This window comes from Coenobita brevimanus, chromosome 57 (assembly GCF_032717465.1).
Source record: "Coenobita brevimanus isolate Jiangsu-jjx chromosome 57, ASM3271746v2, whole genome shotgun sequence".
Taxonomy (NCBI): Eukaryota; Metazoa; Arthropoda; class Malacostraca; order Decapoda; family Coenobitidae; genus Coenobita; species Coenobita brevimanus.
The window spans coordinates 8,281,374-8,308,481 of NC_137010.1; the positions used below are offsets into that span (position 1 = coordinate 8,281,374).

Genomic DNA, 27,108 nt, shown 5'->3' on the forward strand with positions numbered 1-27,108 from the left:
TCTCTCTTAGCTACTATCCAGCCTGTCCTGCTTTTCTTGGTCAGTAGGAAATCAATAAAATGAGACAGTAGTTTTCCCTCGCCTGTTGGTGCAGCCAACCACAACAGTTGTATGGGACCTTGAGATATTAATGTCTGTGGAGTTCAGACAATTGTCTGGTCCCACGCTGAGGTGTAAGGATTGTATGGTTTCGGTGGCGTCAATGTACCGTCCACTTTACTGAGCAAGGAGAAAGGTGAAATTTGGAAAGAAATTAGTTCTGAAGAAAAACATTGGAATATTTTGTGTAGTATGGTACTTCACAAATATCATCTTCATTGATATAAGTCTTTCTCTCATCCATGATGGACTGTATATTATCTTTGACATTAGTTTTACTTTGTGTGGGTGGGTGTGGGTGTGGGTGTAATTCACCGGATCGGTCAGGATCACATGATGGTTGTGATCATCATCTTTTTACCCTCCCGGAAGAGAGCTGAGACCTCATATAGTCTGATCCAAGGGCAAAGCCTTGACCTTCACACATGCACACACCAGGCCTCGTGCTCAAGGAGGACAGTGACCACCCGCTTCGTCAGTGAAACTTTTCGCACCCCGAGCAAGGCGCGAACCTCCGTCTTAGCAGACCCTAGGCGAGAGCGTTACCACTGAGCCGGCGAGCGGTGTGTGTGTGGGGGGGGGTACATAGACATCCATTCCTTGAAGCTCAGCAGTCGTCCTATGTGCATACACTGTCACATGTCACCACTTCAGTACCAACATCCATTGTCCATAATGTAAACATACTAGGGCTGTCTCATTCCGGACTGGTGCATCAGTACTGTATTAACCCCTTCAAGACCATGGTGTACTGTGCTTTTCAACTTACATTTCTCCATCCAGATGATTTTATTCAGCTTATTAGACCTCAAACTGGAAGAGGTAGACATCACCTCAAATGAATCCCTTGACCATTAAAGGTCCTTCAGAATTTGATTAAAATTGCCTGGTGACTGTCTAAGTAAAATGAAAACTATATCATGGGATCGATTGGTTTAACAGAGGGTATTTTTATGACTTGTTGGCAGGCCATGTGGAAAATCAGTAAAGTAAGTTATAATGAAATTCAGTTCATCAGCCTGTTCCCTGCTGTATTTTGGGATCAAACTAGTGTCAAAACAGACAACAGATGATCCCTGTAGACACTCACCAACCAGCACACTGAGTGACAAGCTAAATGGTTACCTGTAACTCGGGAGGTCATGTACTGTACCACATTAGTACTAACTATATTACCAATAAATGCTTGCCTGGTGGTTTAATGAGTTAAGGCACTCCAACCAGATGTATAACTTAAAAAGGTTTAAATCTAGGGGATGGTTTGGGTTTACTGCTTGCATAATGCCATTCAGGAGTTATTCTTGGCTCAAATGCCTTGGCTAAGGAGCCTAACTCCATGCCCCTATGCTCCTGTTATCTCAGGTTATCCTTTCTCTGCATTTGTTACACTTAATAATTACATTTCAGCTAACAACAGATGATTTTACTTCATTGAGGGAAATCCCAGCAGTCCAATGGTTAAGATACTGTATCAGAATTTTGATATTTGCTTAAATAATATGGTACAGTACATCCAAATTTCAAGATATGTTGGAGGAGCCAGAAATAATAAAATAATGAAATTTTGTGAAGCCATGGAAAAGGATATTACTGTACTTGAGTAATTTATACCTTGTTTCTTTTCAGAATGAAGAGTATATGAGGTAGGAAGAAAGCCGGTGGTGGCTTGGGCCGCCTCCATGGATCAATTCACCCCAAAGTCTGACCTGATTGTAGAAGATGGCAGTGTTAGAACGTACTCCAGAAAGGGGTCACTGGGTCGGGGTCGTGTGCGTGGGCTGCCCCGCCTGCTGGCCATCAATGCACTCGTATGTGGGGTGGAGATTGTGTCCAGCGCCGCCTTTACGTATATCCCACCGCTTCTGCTCAAGGCTGGGTACACTGAGACTCTCATGACCATCATACTCGGCATTGGTGAGTTGCCTGTCCCTGAAGCCTTGATGAAATGGGGACTTGGATTCTCCTTTTCTCTCAGTGAAAGCCCTGTACTTTTATTTGCTTTGAGCAGCAAAAGTCCTTTTGCCTTTTCTGCTTCTCTTTCCATGCCATTATTTGGCCACTGATCAGTGTGTTCATAATTGTTTGCTTTGAATTCAAGAAATAGATTATCAAAGCCCATGAAGGGAAATGAAGGAGAGGCAATAGGACTGTTGTTGCCTGTAGTATAGGAGGGAACTTTTGTGTAATGATAAAAGTAATTAGGGTTGGGTTTCATTCTTAGATGGATGCTACTCCACAATTTTTCTAGCCTGAGGGACACTTGGGATAAGATTGTGGCAGCCAGGGATGACTTGGGTTCATGAGACACTCATTTTGGTAGGTTGGTGAGCATTCTTAGTGTAGGTAGTTCAGGTTTGAGCTTTACTCTGTAATCACCAAAATCAAGAGTGTTACAATGAAGGTAGTTTGTGTTTGTGTAATTATTTTATTAAGCTTAAGAGAGCTGCGCAGGAGAGAAGTAAGACTGCCTTTAAGCCTTCCAGTTTGGAAAGTTTATCCTCAGGTGAATAACGTCATCAGGAAATAGCAAGAATAAAATTGAAAATATGTCTCTGGATTGATGGTGTTAATGAGGGTGCTGTCATAAGAAAGAATACTCTAACATAAAACTTACATTCTCTGGCTGAAGAGGCTAAGTATGATAATGAGTAATGTATTTTATTCATACTACTGCCACACAATTCTGTATGACTTAGAGGAAACCTGTGCAAATGAAGGGTTTGGAAATGTTCCCCATTAACTCTTGCAGTAAAGTGATATATCCTTTATTTTATTTTTGCTTTCTCCAGATGATTATTTATCTTAACCACTTGAACACGACATTTTTGTAGTTTATTTCTCTTACTGTCAGATGATTTTATTTAAATCAGGAGAGATCTTTTGAACTGAATGGGTTACATACAGCCTTTATTAATCCTTTAAGTACAAGAGATCTTTCGTAAATAAAATACAGTCATCTGGGGGTGACAAGATGAAAAATACATTCAGTGGCTGAAGGGGTTAAGGGAGACATCTCGTATGGAAGGGTTAGAGTCAAAGAGTTGATTGATGTGTGTAGGTTAGGTTAAGCTCTTTTTGTATGCAGATGACTCAGGGTAAGCTTTAGAGGGTTAATGGTTGACTGGTGCTGGCACTGTAATGGTTAGAGAGTGTACAGGTGTGGACATAATTTCACCTATCCCACAGCATCTGTTTCACACTGAAAGTATGTCCATTACTTCCTCCCTGATGCTTTGTATCACTGGGCAGAGAAACATGCCAAGGCTCTATGAACTGGAATATTAGCCAGCAGAGGAAAGTGAGAAGCAGAAGAGGAGAAATATTAGGCAAACTTTTGGCCTCACCTATACAGGTGTGTCCAACCATTGCCCTATTTATCATTCTGGACATGAATGGTTCAGGCCACTTTATATTCAGTCGCTGACTGATTAAAGAGTAAATGATTAGCATTAAATGTATAGTGAAGGACAAAAGTCCAACCAGTATTTCACTTTCTCACTTCTCACTTCCCGTTGCTGGCTAATATTCCTAAACTGAGAGAGACTTGGCATTTTTCTCTGTCCATAGATGATTCTCTTTTATATGATGCATTAGAGAGGAAAACATACCTTGAGTAAGAACTAGATGCTGTGGAGTAATGGCAGACTTTTACCCGACATATACCCAACTACAGTATTTGCAGCTTAGTCCAATCATACCCAATCTAACCTAACCCAATGCCACCTTACACAGTCTAACCACCCCACCTAGCACAGCGCAACAGAAACCCAATTATTTGTAGCCAGGTGGAAGCAGCTGATGCTACTTGGCTCATGTCCATTCATCATCTGTGGCTGAGAGATAAGATGAATAAATAGGTTAACACCTGGGGAGGTAACAGTGGTAACCTGGATGATAAAATGGCCCAGTGTGTGCCTCACAGCATCTGCCCACACCACAAACCCAGCCCACTGTAACCAAACCCAGACCTAACTGTCCACATTAATCTAGCCAAAGCTACTCTAACTTAGCTCAGTGCAACCTACCAATCCCTTTGCGGTCCAAGCTGTTCTGTCATAGACTTCACCCTCCCTTAACATAAAAAGAAAGGGTGGTACATGGTGAGTTGTTGATTGATAGATATGAGTTTTATACTCAGCTAGGTTGGATACATAAACCTAACTTTTTGCAGCCCTAATCAACTCGGTTCACTCCCACACAGCTCAGTCTCACTTAACCTGATCTGACGTAGCATAACATATCCTACTCAAACCTAAGTGTGCGGATTGGTCTAACCCAGTGCAGCTGAGACTAACCTGATACCATTCCCCAACAGCCCCATTTGTGGCACTAGTGAGTGTGCCAGTGCTGGCCGAGTGGAGTGACCGGTGTACATCTCCGTTTGGGCGGCGTCGACCGTTCATCATGCTACTGGCATCACTGCTGCTGCTTTCCCTTGTGCTGGTGCCGTATGGGTCCACCATCACTGCCATCCTCTCAAATGATGGATCACCCAGGCTCAAGTTAGTCAAAGTTATCTCAAGTTGGTGTTGAGGATAGATATTGTGATGGTGGTGATGCTATGTGATATACGCTCAACCGTATCTCCCGCCATGTCTGTTCTGTACTATAAATATCCGATTCCCTTTAACTCTATACATAAAATTTTACTCCTGATGCTACCAAATAACCTTACTTATCCTGAGAGTATTCCTTGTTAAGGAAGAGATCTATTCTAAGGTGACTACAGTCATTTTGAAATAGCAAGAATGAAACAGAAAAAATAATCAGATCGAATAGAATGTCCTGGGCCCCCACATTTTTGATGAGGTACTGCAGGTTGGGTAATAGGAAGATGGATAGATTTCCTAACTTTCTTTACCATTTTAGCTTTTGGTTTGCTTGCATTTTGTCCATGTGGTCACACCACCTCATTGTATCTTTATCCTCACAGCTTACTTTCATCTCTTGCCTACTTACCAGTACCTTCATATACTGTATCAGAATACTATACAGAATCACTTACTCCATCCATAATTCTTGTATCAGTTTCTGCTCCCAGGTCTCTCATTTTACTTTCTCAAATCTTTAACAACTTAGTCATGATATTTCAGACTTGTCAGTATAAGAACACTGCCTTAGTGCCTTCTTCACCTCCCAGTTGACCATTCACCTCCTCAAGAAAATTGCTAGTGTTCCATTTCTTCGTTCTTCCCTGGAGTGTTTGTCTCTTATCTCACTGATCTATGCTATATTTACAATGTACAGTGTATTGCCAGATTCTCTCAGACAAAATCTACATTTAAATAAGATATGATTCTGTTGTATCAAAGCTGTATGATTTGAATGATCAGGTTAGGAAAATAAAATTTTGAAAATACAGTATCAGGAAAACCCTTGGATAGTTTATTCTTTGCCTGCTTGTTTCCCTTAACCCCTCATCTGTGTATATCATTCAGGAGATGTCATCCGGTAGACTGCGTCATACATTCCAGAAGAGCCACGTGAAATATTGTGAATTTTTCATTCATTTTTCACGCCAATTGCATGCTTGTGCTTGATGAGTTGTGTCTCGAATCGTCAGTGTGGAGTGTAAACTTTGTCTGACTAAAATGTTATCTTGTTTGGTTAGGTATAAGTGGGTCAAAACACATGATGAAAACACGATGTTTCCCGCACCACAGACAGGAAATGTTTAGGGCTGCCACAGCCTAGGGGTTAAGAGAAAAATATTGTTTGCCATTAGCCAGAATGAGATGCCCAAATACTGTAGACTGAAAGCAATAAAAGGGTTAAGAAAAAAAGGAAGAATGTGTTTTACACATGGAAATGTTATTTATTACGAAGATACACTAGTTTTGGCCTGTCCTTGACCCTCTACAGTTATAAACAGAGATGAAACATAAGTGTGAGGTGAGTAGGAGAGACAAGGAGGGGTAGGTAGTATGGGGTGAGGACTGGGATTGGAAGATAAGGTGGAAAATAGAACAAGAACTAATCAGAGAGTAAGATGTTGGATTGTCATGCATTGTTCTTTGTTATGTGAAATCTGATGAACACTCTACCTGTTAGGCTCCCCTTTTAAAGGGGGATGATGGCACCTGTGTGTCTGTGCACACTCCCATGCCTTGCCCATCTCATCAGATCAAGATTCACAAATATTCTTTGTCTCTCACATGTTCAGCTCAAGAACACTCCCTCTTAGCTCTGCCACCATCCTCCAGTCTTTGATATGCAATGCGTCTAGGCATTTCTGAATGAGTGGATTGAAGTATTGGCTCTCTTTTGTTTGACTTTTTTTATAGAGGATGATTTTTGGGAGACTTTTATTTTTCAGTTTGTTGCTTGTGCACATTAGTGTTATGAATCAAATTCATAGCCTCCTACTGTTTGGGTCAGGGTACATGAGAGAATAATTGTTACCCAAAATACATAGCATTCATACTCATAAGGAACAGGAGCTCCATACTCGTGTTCCTCCCTGCCACACAGCTGTCAAATTTTCGTATGTTATGGGAACAGCTCAGTTAACATTGCCAATATCAGCCAAGCCTCATAAATTTAGTAACTAACCATTCACCCAGTAAGTATTATTGTTGTTGTTGTTGCTTAATCCAGGTCTGTTTGGCCAAGCAGACCTGTTGACCACAGGTAAGCAACTGCTTCTGTGGGGCTGTCACACCAGTACAGTATAATATATCATAAAGAAAACCAGTGCCACCCTGTGATACTGTAGGTGCCTTGCCAGGGTTAAATGAAGGTCCCTTCCCAAGGCAAGATGCCTGTTTGGCTACTGGGTGACTTGCCCTAGCTGCTTAGCTCCACGAAGGGTACACAGCATCACCCTTGTCAGTACTAGCAATCAGTGAATGTAAAATGGACACTGTAAAGCATGGCAAGGGTTGTGGAAAGCAGAGAATGATGCAGAAGACACTGATAATGTTGACTGATCTGTTCCTGCAATATGCAAGCAAAGTGAGCACCATATATGAACACTCTGTATATGAGGAAACAAGCACCTCAGCATTGGCAAGACAATCCACCCCTAGAAGTGTAGTTCCAACCCTTGCATGTAATGATGAGAGCTTTGGCCGTCATTGACTTCTAAGGCTCAGACGTTTGATGACAGCTTTGGCTGTCATCCAAACGTCTTCCTGTTCATTTTCATTTTTCTGTGGAATTATTGCTCCACATACAATAAATTATACATCATTGGAAAGGAAATTTATTCGGCTACATTATGGAGCAAAAAATATTATTCTGCCATCATCCAAACTCCTTCCTGTCCATTTTCATTTTTCTGTGGTATTTTTGCTCCAGATATAATAAGTTATACATTACTGGAAAGGAAATTTATTCAGCTTCAATATGGAGCAAAAAACATCATTCTAACTTGATTTTTTTTTTTTTTTTTTTTTTTTAAGTAAAATTTTTGCGTGTTAGCTAAATTCGACTCGCTTTTTTCTGCATTTTATTTTGCGTATTACTTTTTTAAACATAATATGATAAAGTACATTACTTAGCTTCAAAACAAGGCCAAATTGAGCTCTCCACAATGAATAGTAACTTTGCTATGAGCAGTAGTAGTGAAACATCTCTACAATTTTTGTATATCGGCTAAATTCTGCTCACATTTTGTGCATTTTAGTTTGCATATATTGCTTTTTTTGAACATGGTATGATAAAGTACAATTACCAAGCTTCAAAACAAGACCAAATTGAGCTCTTTACAATTAAATAGTAACTTTGCTATGAGTGGTAGTAGTAAAACGTGTGTGTATATTTCACTCTCATATGTCTAATGGTCACTGCACAATTGACAAAAAAAGAAGGGGGGAAAAAAAAAAAGTCACTCCTCACTGTGAGCGAAAATGGGACGTTCTTGAGAAGTAACGGGGAATAGGGAGGTGAAAGGAGTGTGGGGGGGTGTCAAGAGGGGAGGAAAAGGAGGGAATATGTCTGCCACACACACACAGTATGGTGTAGAGGGGGTATGGGGGATAGTTTGGGTGGGAGGGGACACAGAATGCATGATCCAGTGGGGCAAAGGGAGGTGGAGAAATGGCATGGGGAGGGAGGAGGGTCCCTGGGGAGGGGGCTGGATCATGCTTCCCACCACCTGATCTCTTAGTTGCAATTGGCCGGGTCCCATATACCAGTTTTTGGTAGCCTCTGTACCATCAACAGCCATAGGACATTATGCGACATTTTCCATAACCATTGTTCGACAGCCATAGGTCCTTAGGGGTTAAAGTCAGAAATGAGTGTTTTTAACTCACTGACCATGAACCAAAATTATGTTTTACTAAAGTTTTTCACTTCAGTCTGCATATTGCCAGCATGTGTCCTAGAGTGTAAGTGAGGAATGGCTGCATTCTTGCCCCAGTTTATCACTCATGAATAAATGTCTGACTTTGTTCTTTCTTTGCCCAGCATGATAATCCTAGCAGTGGGTGTGATTCTGCTGGACTACAGTTATCAGGCACTCTTCAACCCATGTGAATCCCTGTTGTCAGACCTGATGGCAACAGCACCAGAGTGGGAACAGACTCAAGGCTTCACTGTCTATTCCGCTGGCATCTCCCTGGGCTGCATCTTGGGCTATCTCATTGTATCTATAGACTGGTCCTCGGTAGGGTTCATGTTGGGATCACAGGAGCAGACTGCGTTCTCAGTTATATTCGTCCTCTTCCTGCCATGCCTCTTCCTTACACTTATATTTGCACAAGAAAAACCCTACAAACTTCAAGATCCACACTTAGAGGGTGATTCATTAAGTCGAGCCACAAAAAGTGATATAGTGTTAGTGAAATCCAGTAGAGACAAAGGGTTACTGGAGGATGCAAGTGTCAGGTCCAGCATCCTAGACTTAACAAGTGATAAGGTGACTGTAAATCGAGACTACCCATCAGATGGTGGGTATGAGAGTGGGTCCAGTGAGACAGAGGAGTCCACCCCACTGGTGTCATCGTCAGTGGACGTGATGAGGTGGAGGCGATACCCACACCTCCTGAACCAGATGGTGCAGCAGATGGCTCGCCTCCCCAGGGTCACACTACACCGGCTCATCAGTTCTTGCTTCCGTTATATTGTCCGAGGCCTCATAGTCATTATTTATCTTCCATATCAGGTGAGTTATTGTACTTCACAAACCTAGCATAACAGTCTTATTTTTATAATTAAATGTTCTACTTATTCAGTGCTTAAACACATAGGTTACAGATACATAATACTGTATGTACATAATTCCACCAAAAAGTATATTGGTATTCTGTGGATGCAATACAATACTGTATTGCATCCACAGAATGTTATATATTATTACAGTATGTATTTCTTTCCTGCATCACAGGGTGTGTGAATGTTTGTTTGTCTAATTTCACTTTGTATGTTGTTGAAAGTCTGCCACTTCTGCACCTGTACTTTGACTTTTCTTGTTTCTGAATCCTGCCTCATCTCATACCGAGGCAGACATGGAGCAGTTACACAGGCAGTATAATTTATTACAATCACGATTACTTGGCGGTTACTTGATTACGATTACAATGCTGTATAATTAAACAATTCAAATGTATTCAGGTACTATTACAGGCACAATTATATGCCTTGCAGCCATGATTCCAGTTATGATTTCTTCCTACAGTATGTAAATAATCTAAAACAAAAGATATCTGTTTTGAAATTATGGTGGTTTTACTTATACTTGCTCATGCTCCATGTTGTAGTTTATGTTCCAAGAGTATTATTAAGTAAAGGAAGGCTTCAGTTTAGTTTATTCTACAGATGTCTTTCTGTTGTACTCTACACATCTACTGTTGTGTACTATCTACCTGTCTACTGCCAGATTCTATATGCCTTTTGCATCACCCATTCTATGTTGTCAGTCAAGGTTTTAGACATGACAAATACTTGTTGTTCTTATTAAACAACCATGTGCATCAAAGTTGCAAGTGTATTGTTTCACCAGGTGTGTGTGTGTGTGTGTGTGTGTGTGTGTGTGTGTGTGTGTGTGTGTGTGTGTGTGTGTGTGTGTGTGCACGCACATGCGTGAGAGAGACCATTATCTTGTCCATGATTGTCATGTACTGTATGTGTAAATTTTACATTTATGGTACCTATAGTCATAATAGAATCAGAGGGGATTCAGCTTTATTATAAACAGAATTTTTAGGCTTAGGAGGCCATACAGTTTATATCCAATTTTGAATATCTTTGACATAGAGTTGTCAAGGTAACTTTTGCTACACAACAAACTGTAAATTAGGATGTTATTAAAAAACTGTAAGTGAAAGATTGTATAATAAGCATACTGTAGAAAGTAATATAGCATTAACTCACTGAGGATACATGTTATGGGATCATCAGTGGGCAGGAATTTCCTGCTTCCCACTTCATACAACCACAATAAGGTAACACCAAAACCAGGAAAGTGCACTTTAGGAGTACATACACCTATCATCATAATTTCATCTTGGTGTAAACTTTTAACATTCACAGTGAGGGGTGAGGTAGTTGAACAATAGTAGAAGAATAATTGAGCTGAAATATTTACTTTCTCACATTTTCTCTTTCACACACATGCATTACAACCTTCTGATCACCTGATTAAATTCTGGGCCAAATTGGGCCAAGGCCCTGGCTCTACGTGAAAAAAAAAAAATTGCCATAACTCCTTTCAAATTAGTCATAATGACATGAAGCCAAAACCTAAAGGTGCCTCTCTCAAATCTTCAACCTATAACATGCCTCATTACATCAAGGGGGTCACCCCCCAGTTAGCAGTAGAGGAGTCAGTGTCGGGTGGGTCCAACCTAAAATTTCAAATGGGCATGAAATCATCAATTTTCATCTGATTCACTCCAAATCTGAAATGTGATATCTTTGACTAGATATCCTGTTGTGTTTATACGTCAGCACTAAAATGACTCCTGGGGATGGGTTTGCTGTGCCTTGGCACTGCTTCTTGTTGGTATAGTGAACAAGTTGTGTGGGATAAAGTGCTCCTGTTGGATGTGGCCTTTATAGGTCTAGGTTGAAGTGGTATTTGGGGTTGATTGCTCATATAATGACTCTCAAGAGAGAATAACTGGTTTCCCTCACCTTACATGTCTGGTAGCCAAGGCCTGGGCCCCTCTGCTTCTGATAGACAATAAGAAATGGATGATGGGTGGAAGGATATGAACTATAGTCTCGGCATGCGACTCTGAGGTTGTTATTATTGTGCCCTGGTGACCTACTCCTCAACAGTGCGTCCCATTTTGTGAACGACGTGAGACGCAAGTGATTCGTGTATAATATGTTCGTGTATAATATATTCGTGCATAATAATATGATTCGTGTATAACATGATATGAAATTGGACGCATTTTTGAATGGTACGTTGCCAGGGTACGTTAATGACAACCTCAGAGTCATGCGCCGCAACTGTAGTACTGAATCAACTTCGCTGTCCACCACATACACTGTTGTAGCTCATGTGACATGGAGAGAGAAGAGTTGGAACTGGAACTTCCCCCTTCTCTGATTCCTCTCCCAGAATTGTTCAAATGTTTCTGTTCTAGCTCTTATTTCTTATGGCACTGGGAAATAGAGTAAAGATGATACTGTAGCACTGGGACTTCAGGATAAGTGGGGGATAACGGCAGTTGTATAACCTCTTGACTTTGATGACATAATTTTTAGTTTATTTTCTTGCTATCTACATTAGATTTTATTCAGATTTAGGAGAAACCTTTTCAGCAGGAAGGGTTAGCTATAGCCTTAATGAACCACTTTACAGTGACAGATCTGTCTTGCATCGAATAAACTCATCTAGTAGTGGCAAGAATAAACTAACAAGAACATCACCTAGATTGTGATGCTATTCCATAGATCCTGAAGCTGCCGATGGACACATGGCAGAGAATAACTACAGCTCCAACAGTGCTGCGGAGACTCTTCCTGTCGGAGCTGTTTGGGTGGATGGGGTTCATGTGCCACAATATGTTCTTTACGGACTTTGTGGGCCAGTACATGTATGGTGGGCAGCCCGACGCACCTGAACGCACCCAGCAGGCCATGTTGTATGATGAGGGGGTCAGGATGGGATCGTGGGGCCTTTTTCTCCATAGTTTAACAGGTGAGTGTTGATGGGACCACCTCACTTTCATCTACAGTAGATTCATCAGATCATATTGGATTGGATCAGATCACATCAAATGGTGACATGCTTCCTCATAAAGAATCCCCATGTTGAATTGGGCATGGTACACCTGATGTTTTTTATTGGATGGAAGGTAGATTGTATCCAGACCAGCTGATTACTTCCCAGTTTATGAAAATAACTGGGAAAAAATGAAACCAAAGAAGTGTAATAAACTGTAATTTGTAACAGTGGAAGCCTCAGCTTGGAATTTGTCTCTGCTTACTTGTGACTGCTTCCTTCCTAAGAGTGGTATTTGTGTGGCCAGTTGCTAAGCCTGTAACTAATGTACATTTCACTGTTGTGGTTGTACATCCCAGGTACAGTACCTTTCATCTTCTGAAAGGTGTCAGAGAGCCATGTTAGTGACAGTGATTTCTTTCTTTTGTGTTTGACAGCATTTTTTTTTTTTTTTAATCAATTCCCTATACTGTACAGTAATTCCTCATTTGGTATGCTTTTGCTGAGCACTGTATTCATTGTAAAGCTGGTAATCAACATTGGAACATTTTTCACATAATTTGCCATCATTCATTATTAAGTGGTTTGGATGTGCAGTGAGGGATTAGGGTTGACAAAAGTCACACTACTGTGATACAGCATACACAAGCATTTATCTCAATCTTTCATCTGTTGTTTACACAAGCCATGATTTATAACACTGAATACAAACAGATATGCCTAGTCACATAAAGTATATTTGGGTCTTATTTACAGCATTTGGAGAAAGCATATGACAGGGTGGATAGACAAGGATTGTGGAAAGTGTTAAGAATATATGGAGTAGATGGGAAGTTGTTGAATGCTGTGAAGAGTATGTACGATGGTTCGAAGGCTGCAGTGCGTGTGGATGGTGAACTAAGTGAATTTTTCTCTTTGAAAGTTGGTTTGAAACAGGGATGTGTCATGTCTCCATGGTTGTTCAATCTGTACATGGATGGGGTAATAAAAGAGGTACAAGGTAGGGTAGTGGATGTTGGAGTGGCCCTGGTGAGAGAGGATAGTGTTTGGAAACTCCCTGTACTGTTGTTTGCAGATGATACTGTGTTGTTGAGTGAAGACGAAGGGGAGCTGCAAGGCTTGGTGGATGAGTTTGAGAGAGTGTGTAAGAAACGGAACCTAAAGGTGAATGTAGGGAAGAGTAAAGTGATGGTCTTTGAGAGAGGTGAAGTTAGTGAATGTACAGCGAGGTTAGATGGTGAGGAATTGGAAAATGTGAGTACGTTTAAGTATTTGGGTAGTGTGATGAGTAAGGATGGAGGTTTGGAGGGTGAAGTGCTTGAAAGGGTACAGCAGGGAAGAAAGGTTGCTGGTTCCTTGAAAGCAGTGATAAGAAACAGGGAAGTGAGCATGGAAGTGAAAAAGTTACTACATGACAGTATTGTGATACCAACTCTAACGTACGGAAGTGAAGCTTGGACATTGTTGGAAGGACACAAGTCAAGAGTGAGAGCAGTGGAAATGAGTTATTTAAGAGGAGCCTGTGGAGTCACGTGGAGAGACAGGCTGACGAATGAGGATATAAAGGAGCGTTGTGGTGTGGATGTGGATGTGATAGGAAGCGTTATGAGGAACACACTGAGGTGGTTTGGCCATGTGGAGAGGATGGAGGGTGAAAGACTGACGAAGAGAGTGTATGTGAGTGAGGTGGAGGGGGGAAGAGGGAGGGGGAGGCCGAGGATGAGATGGAGGGATGGGGTGGAGAGGTATATGAGAGAGGGAGGTGTGAGTTGGGAGCAGGGCAGTGAAATGGCGGGGGACAGGGCGACTTGGAGGCGATTTGTTTGTGGCCACCCCAAACGGGATTGAGGCGTCTGGCAATAGATAGATAGATAGAATATTAGTAATAGTTGAGAAGATAATCTTTCTTGCTGGAACCTAATTCTTACTTGAACCAGTTTTCGTTTAACACTACATGTTATTTTAACACGTACACAGTGTCAAATGTGTATTTACAGTACATTTTCATACCACAGTGTGCCTGTGCTTGTTCTTACTTTCTTATCATCTTGCAGCATACCTGTACTCATTCTGCACATTTTCTTACCATCACCCATCACAAAATGCCTGTATTCATTTTTATTATCTGTACTGTGTCCCAGTGCGTTTGTATTTTTTCTTACCGTCTATATCTTCCCACATCATGCCTGCATTCATTCTTACCATCTGTATCTTCCTGCAACATGTCTGTATTTGCTATAACCATCTATACCCGCAGTGTACCTGTATTAGTTCTGCCTGCCATAGCACAAAAACACCTGCAGTGGTAAGTGTGGAATTCAGTACATTTACTTACCATCTGTAAGGGAGGAAGAGATCAGTAGGATGGAGATAACGGAAGCAATGAAGAAAGTCAGAATGGGGAAGGCCCCAGGCATTGATGGAGTGTGTGGCGAAATGCTGAAGCATGGGGGAGAGATACAGTATCCTTGTGTCCAAGACGTTAATATTGTTGCCTGAAGGTCCCGTCTTGGACGAGAAACGTCTTGGACCAACACAAGACCTTATGGAAACAATATTGTCACAAAATCTTAGTAGCTCAATTATCTCCAGCTTAGTAGCCTGAGGTAGATGGCGGTGCTTCAAGGGGTTAGCAGACGGTTTCCTAGGCATGGTTACTTAAGGAGAGGCAATAATCTAGGCGCAAACGGTGAGTGCAACATGTGGTGTGTCCATGATGCTCTGATGAGGGAGACAAAAGGAAGTCCTGCCTGCTCATCACATGACCAGATGCCAGTATTTTATTGGACAACATTGTTCCCAGGCGTGGGAACCGGATGAGACTGTCATAGCTCTATTGTCCTCGGATTTGGGCTGTTATGAACCGTTGGTTCTGTATTGAACGTATGCAGCCGTATTACAGCAATATATTGGATTATTATTTATGGTCTCTGTCTTGGATGCGAAATGTCTTGGACAAACCCGTCTTGAACGCAAGGGTACTGTAGTAATTGAACAGCTATGGGAGATGTACAGATTGGCCTGGGAGGAAGGTAGGGTCCCAAAGGATTGGAAGTCGGGTAGAATTATTCCCATGTACAATAGAAAAGGGGAAAAAGAAGTGTGTGGTAATCACAGGGGCATTTGTCTTCCTAGTATAACAGGAAAAGTATATGGTAGGATACATATTGACAGAGTTAGGGGAAACCTGGAGGAATTAGTGGGAGAAGAACAGGGAAGTTTTAGGAAAGGAAGAGGTTTTGTATCAGATACCTAATGTGTGCAGTGCAAAAGTCTCATGTGAAGGGAAAGAAGTTGTATGCAGCCTTCATGGATTTGGAGAAAACATATGACAGAATGGATAGACAAGGAATGTGGAAAATATAAAGAATATATGGAGTAATTGGGAAACTGTCGTATGTCGTGAAGAGTGTGTATGAGGGTGCTAGGGCTACAGTGTGTGTGAATGGTGAACTGAGTGAATATTTGTATCTGAATGTTAGATTCAAACAGGGATGCATCTGGTCTCCATGGTTTTCATGTGTGTATATGGTTGGAGTTATAAAAGAGGTACAATTTAGGGTAGTGGATGTTGGAGTGGCCCCAATGAGAAAGGGCATTATTTGGAAACTTCCTGTTCTGTTATTGCAGATGGTACTAAGTGAAGAGGAAGGGGAACTGCAAGGCTTGGTGAATGAGTTTTGGAAAGTATACAAGAAACGGAATCTAAAGGTGAATGTATGGAAGAGTAAAGTTGTGGTTTTCAGGAGAAATGATGTCACAGAATGCACTGTGAGACTGGAAGGTAAGGAAAAGGAAAATGTGAGTGCATTTAAGTAATTGGGTAGTGTGACGAGTTAGGATGGAGGTTTAGAGGTTGAAGTGCTTGAAAGGGTACAACAGGGAAGAAAGGTTGCTGGTTCTTTGAAAGCAGTGATAAGATACAGGGAAGTGAGCATGGAAGTAAAAAAGTCACTGCATGATAGTACTGTGATTGCAGCTGTAATGTATGGAAGTGAAGCTTGGACCTTGCTGGAACAACACAAGTCAAGAGTGAGAGCAGTGGAAATGAGTTGAGAGGAGCATATGGAGTTACGTGGAGAGACAGACTGACAAATGAGGAAGTGAAGGAGTGTTGTGATGTGGATGTGATAGAGTGTATTAGGAGAAATACATTGAGGTGTTTTGGTCATGTGGAGAGGATGGAGAGTGAGAGACTAATGAGGAGAGTTTGTGATTGAGGTGGAGGAGGGGGAAGGGAAAGGAGACCAAGGATGAGGTGGGGGCTTGGAGTGGAGAGGTATATAAGAGAGGGGGATGTGAGCTGGAGGGAAGGCAGCATAATGGGAGAGGACGGGGCGACATGTAAGCGATTTGTTTGTCGCCACCCCTTATGGGATTAAGATGTCTGGCTGTAGATAGAAAGACCTTCCTACAGCATGCCTGTGTTTGTTCTGCCTGCATTTCATACAATCTGTACCTTTCCACCATGTGACAGTATTCATTCCCTCTGCATTTCTTACCATGTGCCTCTTCCCTTAGCATGCCTGTATTCATTCTGCCTGCAACAACACATGGTGCGGCTAGTGGGCCATCGTGCGGTGTTTGTGGGGGGCCTGGCCATCTTCACAGTCACCATGGCTGCCACTATCGTCTCTCCGTCCGTCATATTCCTAAACATCGTCACTGCACTCTCTGGCATCGGGTTTGCAGCCCTCACATCGACACCGAATATGCTGGTCACGTTGTATAACACAGATCGGCAGGTAATTTTGATGTAACCCCTTGAGTGTGATGATGTACTCTTGTTTGTCTACCTCAAGACAGTTTTAGTCATATTCGTACTAGGGGTGATATTTTGTAGTGCAGGAGTCAGTGAAAGTTGTACAGTATCTGATCCCCCAGGTTTGAAAAGCCTCAAGCAGAGTATAATTGTCTGGAGATAGTAGAAACACAGTACAGTATACAGTAATGTAAAAGACATCCTTAGGATAAAGGGGCTATGATATGTGGGAAATCTAGTATGGTATGCATTATGTAGAATTTGTTGCCATGGTATTCATGCTAACTATTCCCTTAAATTTGTAGAATACAGTGTAGAACTATGAAAGATAATCACACACTAGAAAGGTTATATGTTATTACTTTTTCTTTATAGTCTGTACAAATAAAATTTATGTAACTTGATATCATAAACAGGGTTAAAATGCTGAATGCTAAAGTGGGTTGTACAGTAAGCCCTCCATTTTGGTGACTAAGTGGTGCCAAAATAACCTTGCCAAATCCAAGGGCTTAATTAAATGGGGAAGATTTTAACTGGTTCTGACGGGTCAATAAAAAACTTGATTTTTCTCCTATTCCACTTTTAGTCTGGTGTTGAGAGTTAATAAGAAATTACAGTAGTATATTAACATAACTTTTGAAAACCAACCCATAAACTGAAATTGAGGTGCACTGATAGACTTAACTAGTATCCAAGACTGACAAGTTACGCTAACGTCCGACTTCATGGCCCCCCTCAAGGGCCTTTCCTCCACCCTCCTCCACCACTGCCTTTGTCACTGCTTCTGCCTTTGCCACCTTCAAAGTCAATATTCACTGGCAGACTGTGTTCATGTTCTTCCAAGTCATCTTCCACATATACACATTCAGCTGCCTCTATCACTTGCTTGTTTTCTTCTCATTTGCGGTTGAAACAGTGAGTGACCAGATCCTCTACTTTCTTGTTATATTTTTCTTGGTAGGGACCTTGTATTTTGTTGAGATGACCAATCATCATCTCATGGGCACCATAATTTGGTTCAGTCAATTCTGTCTCCTCTTGTAGGTGGTGAAAATCACTTAACAGCTTGGACAAGACATGAGTTGTTGGCTCTGGCGGTTATTACACAGTTTGTGGAGTTTCCTGCTGTTCTTCAGTTTCTTCTCCCAGCATCTCTTCAGTGCTTTCTGGCTTCTTATCTCTTCCCAGAACTTCTGGGAAGAGATAAGGAGCCAGAAAGCATTGTTCCTCATTAACATCATTGAAACCAGGAGCTGGGACACTTTGGATTGCCTGAATGGTCTCCCTTAAAAGGTCTTCTTTGCTTTGGCAGTTATCTGTGACTTGGCAAGATGAGGGGGTAGCAGTGTCTAGGCATGGTGGACAGTTGCATTTGTTATCTGGTTCCAGGCAGAAACCAGACTATCAACTGTTTTACGAATGTTGAATTTCTTCCAAAAGGCCTGGGCAGTCACCACTTTTGAGGGGGATTGTGGAATGGAGGGCAATTGCGGGGTAGAGAATGAAGGTGTGTCATCAGTTTCATCTGCCTCACTTCTGCCTTCCCTTTCACTTTCCCTCAGTTCATCTTGTGTGTCGGTCTGCCTCCATAACTCATCAGGCACTTGTTTGTAAAAGATCAACTTGACATTGATGATGATCTCTTGATCGAGAGATTGACTCTTCCTGGCTATGTTGGGAGGTAAAAAGCACACCTGGACATTTGGGTGGCGGCCTATGAGATAACGGGCTTATCCAGGGGCATTATCCAGGAATACCATAACAGGATTTTGAATGCCAGATTCTTCCACTTGCAATATTCTCCTGTCTTGCACACGAATATCTCATCAAACCACTCCTCTGACAAAAGGACATTCATATAACCTTTAGCACTGTTGAGTTTCTTCATGTCATAGTTCTTATAAGCATAGGGTCGGGCTGTTGATAAATGACAAGGGGTTTCATTTTATGGTCACCTGATGCATTGCAACACAAAAGAACATTTATTCAGTCCTTGGCCATTTTAACACCATGGGCTTGTTTTTCATTCTCTGAAATAAATGTTGCTCCTGGTGATCATTTCCAAAACAGGCCTGTTTCGTCGCAGTTATATATTTGGTCAAGTGTATAGCCGCCTTCTTCCACTATCTCATTTTGCTACCTCAGAATATGATGAAGTTGCAATCTCATCAGGAGATGAGCTTTCACTTTAGTATGCCAAGTACATTATTTAACACCACACCGATGCTTGAAATTGTTCAGCCAGTCTTTTGAAGCTGGAAATGAAAGAGGTTTGGTGATTTCCTTTTTCTTGCAAATAGCACCATAAAACAGTCTGGCCTGATCCCTAATCTGAGGTCCACTGACACTGTCTTTGTCCTTTGATTTGCAGGAAATCCATCTCATCAGAAAGTGTAGTCATCACAATTAAGCAGTTTTTGTCTGTGGTTTCTGTCAGTTTTTGAGTACCTCCACCACCCCCTCAGGCAAAGTATTTTTCAGCCAGATCTACACTATCCTTCTTTCATCCTAATTCCCCTCACAGTTGATTCTGGGCAATTCACTGACTTTACAGTCTCACTTGTTTTCATTCCACGTTCTATCATATCAATCTTTTTTTTTTATCCTCCACTGAGTACTTTTTCATTTTTTTTCCAACTTACTATACACGTGTTGTTTTCGTCTTGCTTCCCACATTCTTTGAACCTCCTGGGCGCTCAGACAGTCATTCACCAACACTGACACCCCTTACACTCCCCTCAGGAACGGTAGAGGCCATTATTACGTGCGAGAACACGACAGTGAGCGAGAGGTAGAAAAAAACGGAAAATGGCCAAGGACACACGAGCGGCTGGTGGGAATGCGTGAATGGTACGGTGAAGATGGCCGCCAGTCAGCTGACTGGGCTACATAATAGGGTTGCCAGGGTGGCATTTTTCAAGCCAAATATCTCAAAATTGGATTTTAAAACACCATTTGGCTCCAAATTTTTCTATTCAGCAGCTGTGGTTCATGGTTCATGCATGGGAATTATTTACCGAATGTGAAACTTTAGTTGCCAAAGTAGGAGGTTAAATATTTTGAATTTTTCTGCCAACTGCATATCTGCCAGACATAAACCTGCCAAAATGGAGAGCTTACTGTATTCCTTTGGAGGCAGCACATTGTTTGATATGGTGACATTTTATATATTATGCCTGCTACTGTCAGACAAGTTTTATTCAGCTTAGGTAGTATCTCTGGTAGTGAAGGGGTTAATTAGGGCTATACCTAACCCCTCCAGTTCAGAATGTCTCTCCTAAGCGGAATATTGCCATCTGGAAGTAGCTATGTTAAAGTAAGAGAGAAATAATTGAATTCAAGTGGTTAAAGGGGACAGCATGCCTTCACAGAATTAATATATTGGGCCCATATTTTACACAGGTAATGTAGGGAGGTAACAGATTCAGCATAAACAGTTCCTTGATATACATTGTTATATGACTGGGGAAGACTTCCAAAAATGTTAAAGAAGTCCCTATTATTACTTTTTTGAAAGCTGCACCACCATCAGACATACAAACATGGAAGAGGGCCAGTGTGGTACAGTCACCCACAAAAGTCGGATCCTTTTGTTGAACCCCGTAAATGTTCAAGGAGGTTTGTCGAAGCTGCTTGGGAACTCGCGCGTATCTGGGAACAGTGTCAGTGGGGGTTGGGGGTATTGGAGATGGAACTGGTGATGCGGTAGTGGGCGAGTTGTATGCTGCAGTCGTCATGTTGTTGTGTAGCTTTTCCTGCTCTTGGTTTTGTTCTGTACAAACAATAGAGATGGAAAGGGGTAATGAAAAATATATTACCACATGCGAAAACAGATGCAGCTTCTAAAAAAATCGAGTTGAGCTGCTACAGGGCAGTTCCTCCTGCCCTCTCCGCATACTCCCTGTCCACCATAATATTGCCTTGATTCCCACCAACCGACTCCATTTCCATGGGCTGCTGTATTGCACATAATTGACAAAACATTACAACATAACAACAAAAAGACAACATTGCCCCCGATGACACTGTTCCCAGATACGCTTGACTTTCCATGCAGCTTCGACAAACCTACTCGAACATTTACGGGGTTTGAGAAAAGGACACGACTTTTGTGGGTGACTGTACCAAATTTACAAAGGAGGGAATAAGGAAAAGCCCCAAGAGCCCCTGAATTATAGACCAGTGTCCCTGACCAGCATGGTCACAAAATTGTACAAGAGAATCTTGAAAGACAGATGGATAAAATATCTAGAGGAGATGGACATTTTGGCTGAAAGTTGGTTTAGATTCAGAAATGGAAGGTCACGTGTCTAATTTGCTGAGCTTCTTCTCAAGGGCTGTTGATGTGCTACAGGAGAGAGATAGTTGGGTGGATTGTGTGTACAGTATTCACTCCATTATCTAGACACTCCATATCCAGCATGCTTTGTATCCGGACATTAGGCCTAGGCTCTATTAAATCCCCATCTGGATTTATTTGTCCGTATCCAAACAAAACATTTTCAACATCGCTGGTTGGGCGGCCTACAAATTTGAAAAATCGGTTTGGCGGCCGACTGGCCTCTCTGGCCAAGTGTGGATAGTAGATCATAACCCACAAGCTGAGCAAATATAGCTGTCTGCCTCCTCACCGAACGGTCAAAGTCCTCCGGCCACCTGGATTGCTCCGACGCCATCAACCGTGTGTGAGTAATACAGACCCTAACCCACAAGCTTAGCAAGTATGGCCGTCTGGCTCCTTACTGGACTGTCGAAGTTCCCCGGCCGCCCGGATTATTTGGTTGCTGCTGGCAGCGTGTGAGTAACACAGACTCTAACCCAAAAGCTCAGCAAATATGGCCGTCTGGCTTCTCACTGAATGGTCAGAGTTCCCCGGTTGCTTGGATCACTTGGACGCTCGCTGGCAGAGAGGCATATAAGCTCTTGACAAATATAAGAGTGTCATTTCAGTACATGGATGAGCAGATGATGAAAAAATTGCTAGTGGCCATGATCAGCCCCAGGTTGAAATATGCTGCAGTGGTGTTGTCCCCACAAAAAAATAGAGATATAAACAAGATTGAGAGAGTGCAAAGAGCAGCATCCAAGATGGTCCCTAGCCTGGCAAATCTGTTCTACAAAGAAAAACTAGAAAAGGTGGGTCTGCCTTCCTTAAAAGAAAGAAGAGAGAGAGAGGCGATATGTTTGCATTGTTCAGGGCCATGATGGGAGTAGACAAAACTGATAGAGAAAATCTGTTTGTATGGGATGAGGGAGCAATGAGAAGACATGGAAAGAAATTGAAAAAGTCCAGTTGCCTAAAGGATATTGAAAAATACAGTTTTCCATACACAGTGAACTTTCAATAATCCGGCATCCAATGGTTCAGAATTTTCTGACCAAGGTCATTTTTAGCTTTTTGGGGTAAAAAATCGAGAAAAATCAGAAAAAAATAGAAAAATATTGAAAAATAGCCGAAAGCGGTGCACCAAACTATCCAGTTCTGCACCCACACCAACATTCAGGAGGTCCCAGATGTTATTTTTTTGGGTATGTTTTTTTTGGTTTGTTTTGAACATTTTCAGGTACCTGTCTGATAGTCTGGAAAATCTGATAATCCTGAAGGTCCGTGGGCTGCTGCATTCCGGATTAAAGGACTTTGACTGAATGACCTATGGAATAGCCTGGACAAAGAGATTGTCCAGTCCAAAAACTTAAATGAGTTTAAAGCAGTGTTTACCGGTAACTGATTGAGACATGGAGACGGGACCCCACGAGCATAGCTCATTTCCTGTATTTCACAACTAGGTAAATACACACACTGATCATCATTACACACATTAAATATTGAGTTTCAAGAATAAGTAGAATTTAAACTCACCAGGACACAGTAGTAAGTAAGTAATAAGGACTAGCACCAAGCCCAAGAGGACTATATGACACTAAAACCACTGCATAAAAAATGACGGGTATTCTTTGGTGGAATAAGAGTAGAGGGGAAGGCGGGGAAGACACTAAATGTGAGGCAAGGTACAGATTTGAGATAGGAAGCACATGAGGTGTGTGATGGAAAACACAAGGGATTCACCAAGATCAGCTAAGATAGGGGGACGTCCAAGGGAGTGAAGGAACGGGAGAGTCTGTCTGCGCATGGCATGAAACTGAGGGCAGTCAAGCAAAAGATGGTGGACCGTGAGTGGCATCTAACAACATTGACAGATCGGAGGAGTGCCTCCTGACGTTAGAAAGCAATGTGTGATCCGCGTGTGGCCAAGGTGCAAACGGGCTAGGGCTGTTTCCCAACGCCTGTTGCGATGGGAGGACGACTGCCAGGGAGTGACAGTATGTGTGATGAAGCGGAGTTTGTTATCAGTTGTAGATGTCCATTCTGCTTGCCACCGCTGGCTAAGGAGACGGGTAACAGTTGGGAAATAATCAGTTGCCGGGAGAGGACGAGGTGTGACAGAGAGAGAAGTGACAGCTGTACGTGCCAGGCAGTCAACCCTCTCATTACCCGGTATCCCAACATGGCTTGGGACCCAACAGAAGGAGACAGACTTCAATCTGGTGGTAATACAGAACAACCTTTCCTGTATCTCCAACACTAGTGGGATGCTAGCCGAGATACACAAAATACCATGTAATGTACTAAGTGAATCTGTGAAAATAACAAAAATGTGTAAACTTGATCGGTATATAACACGAAGGGCCAGTAAAATGGCCAGCAGTTCAGCAGTGAAAATACTGGCAACTGGTGGAAGGCAGATCTGATAGGTATGGTCTGGGAAAAGAAAGCAAAACCCGAGCCCACAGAAGACTTAGAGCCGTGTGTGTACGCTGGGGTCGCTGAGGAATGACAACGCATATGATCATAAAAAGATGATAGAGTTCCTGTGAGGTGGAAGAGGACTTTGGGCGAGAGAGCTGGGCATCACCAACAGTAGGGCGAGGAAGAAGCCAAGGCGGGAACATAGAATCTCGCAGAGGGAGAACTGAATTAGCAGGGAAAGAAAGGGATGCAAGTAAATTGGAGACCTACAAGGAAACAATGAAGCTAATGAGGGCGGAAAAGGAGGGGAGAGGTGCGTAACAGAGGAAGGGAAACCTGCAGATGGGTGTTGAAGAAGGCGAATGTGGTAAGGGAGAGTTAGCTTGTCACGTCTGGAGGACAGAGCTGGCATACCCGACTCAACATACAGGCTCGTAACCAGGGTGGAGTGAAAAGCACCCAATGCCAGATGTAAACCAGGATGGTGAACAGAATCTAGGTGCTGAAGGGAGGAAGATGAGGCAGATGCATAAACTTGACAGCCATAATCAATAATCGACAAAAACTATGACAGTATGGAGACGGAGCAGAGTTGTACGGTCTGCACCCCAGGACGCATGACTGAGAGTTTGTAATAACCGAAGTCTGAGGGAAGCAGAGGTCTTCAGGGAAGTGAGATGCGGGGACCAAGTCAGTCAAGAATCAAAGCTAAGGCCAAGGAAAGGGGCTGATAATCGATATGGCAGGGGAGTACCATATAGTGTAAGAGGGGGTTGAGAGATTAAATGATGGGTCGTAAAAGTTATAGCACAGGGGACATAGTGGTAGAGATGACTATTGCTGCATTTTTTTAAGACAATGCTTAAGCCAGACTTTGCTTTTTGGCTTCTCAGAGGCCCTGTCAAACATTCTAACCTCTGACCAGCTGACATGTTGTTGTTATGTTACTCTGGTCTATCTGTTCAAGCAAACCCATCAACCACAGGCAAGCAGTTGCTCCTGGACGGCCACTCCAGATTAGTAGCTCGCAATTTTCTTTTTTTTAAGATATATTTAGTTTCTGTCATATCCATAGGAGAAGTTTATACGGACATACACTTAAAAACAGATTACTGGTAAATATTCTTGAGGCATCACAAGCGATACTGGTCATGTAGGATACCAGCTGACTCCCTCCTGCATGATATATATTTTTTTATCTCCAGTATGTTCAGTTTGGGACAAGTTTGCCAAATAGTCCACTCGTTTTACATCTCGCTGCTCTCAGCTTGTTAATGTTCCAAAGCCAAGAGGTGTGAAATTTTTCTCAACCTAAAGATGACTTTCAGTTATCATGCATCAGAGATGTAATGAAACATGCAGTAAGTTTGAAGACAGGAATACAGTCTCTCTCTCTCTCTTTTTCTCCCACCGATAGTATGTCCTTAGGAGTTTACAGAATATTTGCCTATAAAAGTTGTTTTTACCTATAAAGCTGATTTGTCCATTTTTCCCCATTGTACAGTACCAGTTGTATGGAAAAATATTATAATACTGTACTTTGGAACACATCACAATGTATAACAAAAGATTTACTTTATTGAGAGAGCTTGTATCCCTGATTGTATAGCCATGAATAGAAGTTCACAGACATTCCTCTTCTAGCATTGTGTCTTGCCTTCTATGTTTCCCATTCCTCCCCAGACCATAAAGAGTATCCTTCACATAAACTTCATGTGTGCCTCATCTTGCTATCACATAGAAATACTTCAGGGAACACATTCTATTGTCACAGATGTCTGAAAATGTTAGCAGACTTTTGCTCATTACTATGTCATGTTACCACCAGCTGTACATGTGGGATGACAGCAGCAGTCCGGACAGCAGCGAGGAGCGAGGGCTGGGGACAGATGTGGCGGTGCTAGACACAGCGTACTTCCTCTCACAGATTGTCCTATCTGTATGTATGGGTCCACTTGTGGACCTTGCAGGCTCAGCACTGCCATACATGGTGGTGGCAGCACTTACTGGGGCTGTCTCTGTCTACTGCAGCTCCAAAGTTGTGTTCACAGATACACATTTGAAGCAGCTCAGGGTTGGGGATTTTTAGCATCATCGTGGCCTTATGTTGTTGCATCAGAGATTAGTAACTCTTTGACCATACGCACTCATGCATTTCACACCACCAGTGTTCCTTCCACTACTTTTTGTCCTAAAGGTATGTTGGATTTGAAACCCCTTGAATCATGGTGACATCTTTTTAACTTTATTCTTCTTGTTACCAGATGGTTTTCAACTCAAGAAAGTCCTTTTGTAATGAAGGGGTTTATTAAGTCAATATCTAACCTCCCGGTAAAAAACTCAGTCCTAAGCTGAATAAGATTGTCAAGAGATGTCTAAAACAAAATAAAAAGGATGCCCCTGGGCTTGATGGTTTAGTTAGTTCTGGTACATCTGCAGTATATCTCCTCTGTCAGGAATTAATCACTAATGACTTAAACATACCCTGTACTTCCTATACTACTGCAGAAAGTTTATGCATTAGTGGGAGGGGTGCAGAGCATGAACTGTTTGATGTAACCAGTTATATACAGGCTTGAATGTTGTTTCAATTCTTTTTCACAGCTCAACAGAGTAAAATGTGTGATATTGGATACAGTAGACTGTATCCAATATCACACATGTCGTAAATACTGGTTGAGATTTCATAATGGTATGCAGGTTCTTGTATACTGGCTAATTGACCTGATGAAGTAAAATTGCTCAACATGATCACAGTTTGATTGTTAATGTTAATAGAAAAATTTTTTATCACAGTTCTTGTTAAGTTAATGAACTGCAGTTTGTGGTTCAACATCTCCTCCAAAATTTAAATGTGCTGTGTAGTCTTAAGATTAGTCAAGAAGTGGATTTTAGTCATGAGGCAAAAAAGGCAATTACCCAGTTACCAATACAGTTGGTGCTACCACTCCTTGAAGCCCAATGTAATCTCATGAAAACTGGGTACAGACATAAAGAACTTTTTACAGTTTGCACATTGAAATATCTGACCAGTGAATGATAACCAAAGCAAAAGAATAAGGCGGACAGTATAATAATATAGGCAGACTATGGCTGTGAATTAAAAATGTGAATTATACCTAGGGACTAATATAATCAGATTTTACATAATGAGAGTTTGGATCACTGAATGCTGATTAGTACTCAAAAGCTTCTGGAAATCTGATTTTGCATAATTACAGTTTACTTCATTAAATTTTGGATTATCAGATTGGTTAATTGGTTTATGGCCATCAGACTATGGTTTACTGAATTGTGGATAATGAGATTTTGCTTAATTGGTGTCTGGATTATTGATTTTTGGATTCAGGATAGTCAGATTCATGGTATACAAACTGG

At 41.9% G+C, this 27,108-nt stretch overlaps 1 protein-coding gene across 1 annotated transcript; it reads left to right on the forward strand.

Annotated features, from left to right (window-relative positions):
• The first annotated feature begins 1,737 nt into the window (after positions 1-1,737).
• On the forward strand, positions 1,738-26,070 carry LOC145402268 (solute carrier family 45 member 3-like). The gene is made up of 6 exons (XM_080274395.1): positions 1,738-2,013; positions 4,415-4,601; positions 8,512-9,208; positions 11,950-12,196; positions 16,742-16,965; positions 25,559-26,070. The coding sequence occupies exons 1-6, from the start codon at positions 1,779-1,781 to the stop codon at positions 25,817-25,819; spliced, it is 1,851 nt and encodes a 616-aa protein (XP_080130521.1). The 5' UTR covers positions 1,738-1,778; the 3' UTR covers positions 25,820-26,070.
• Positions 26,071-27,108: the final 1,038 nt, after the last annotated feature.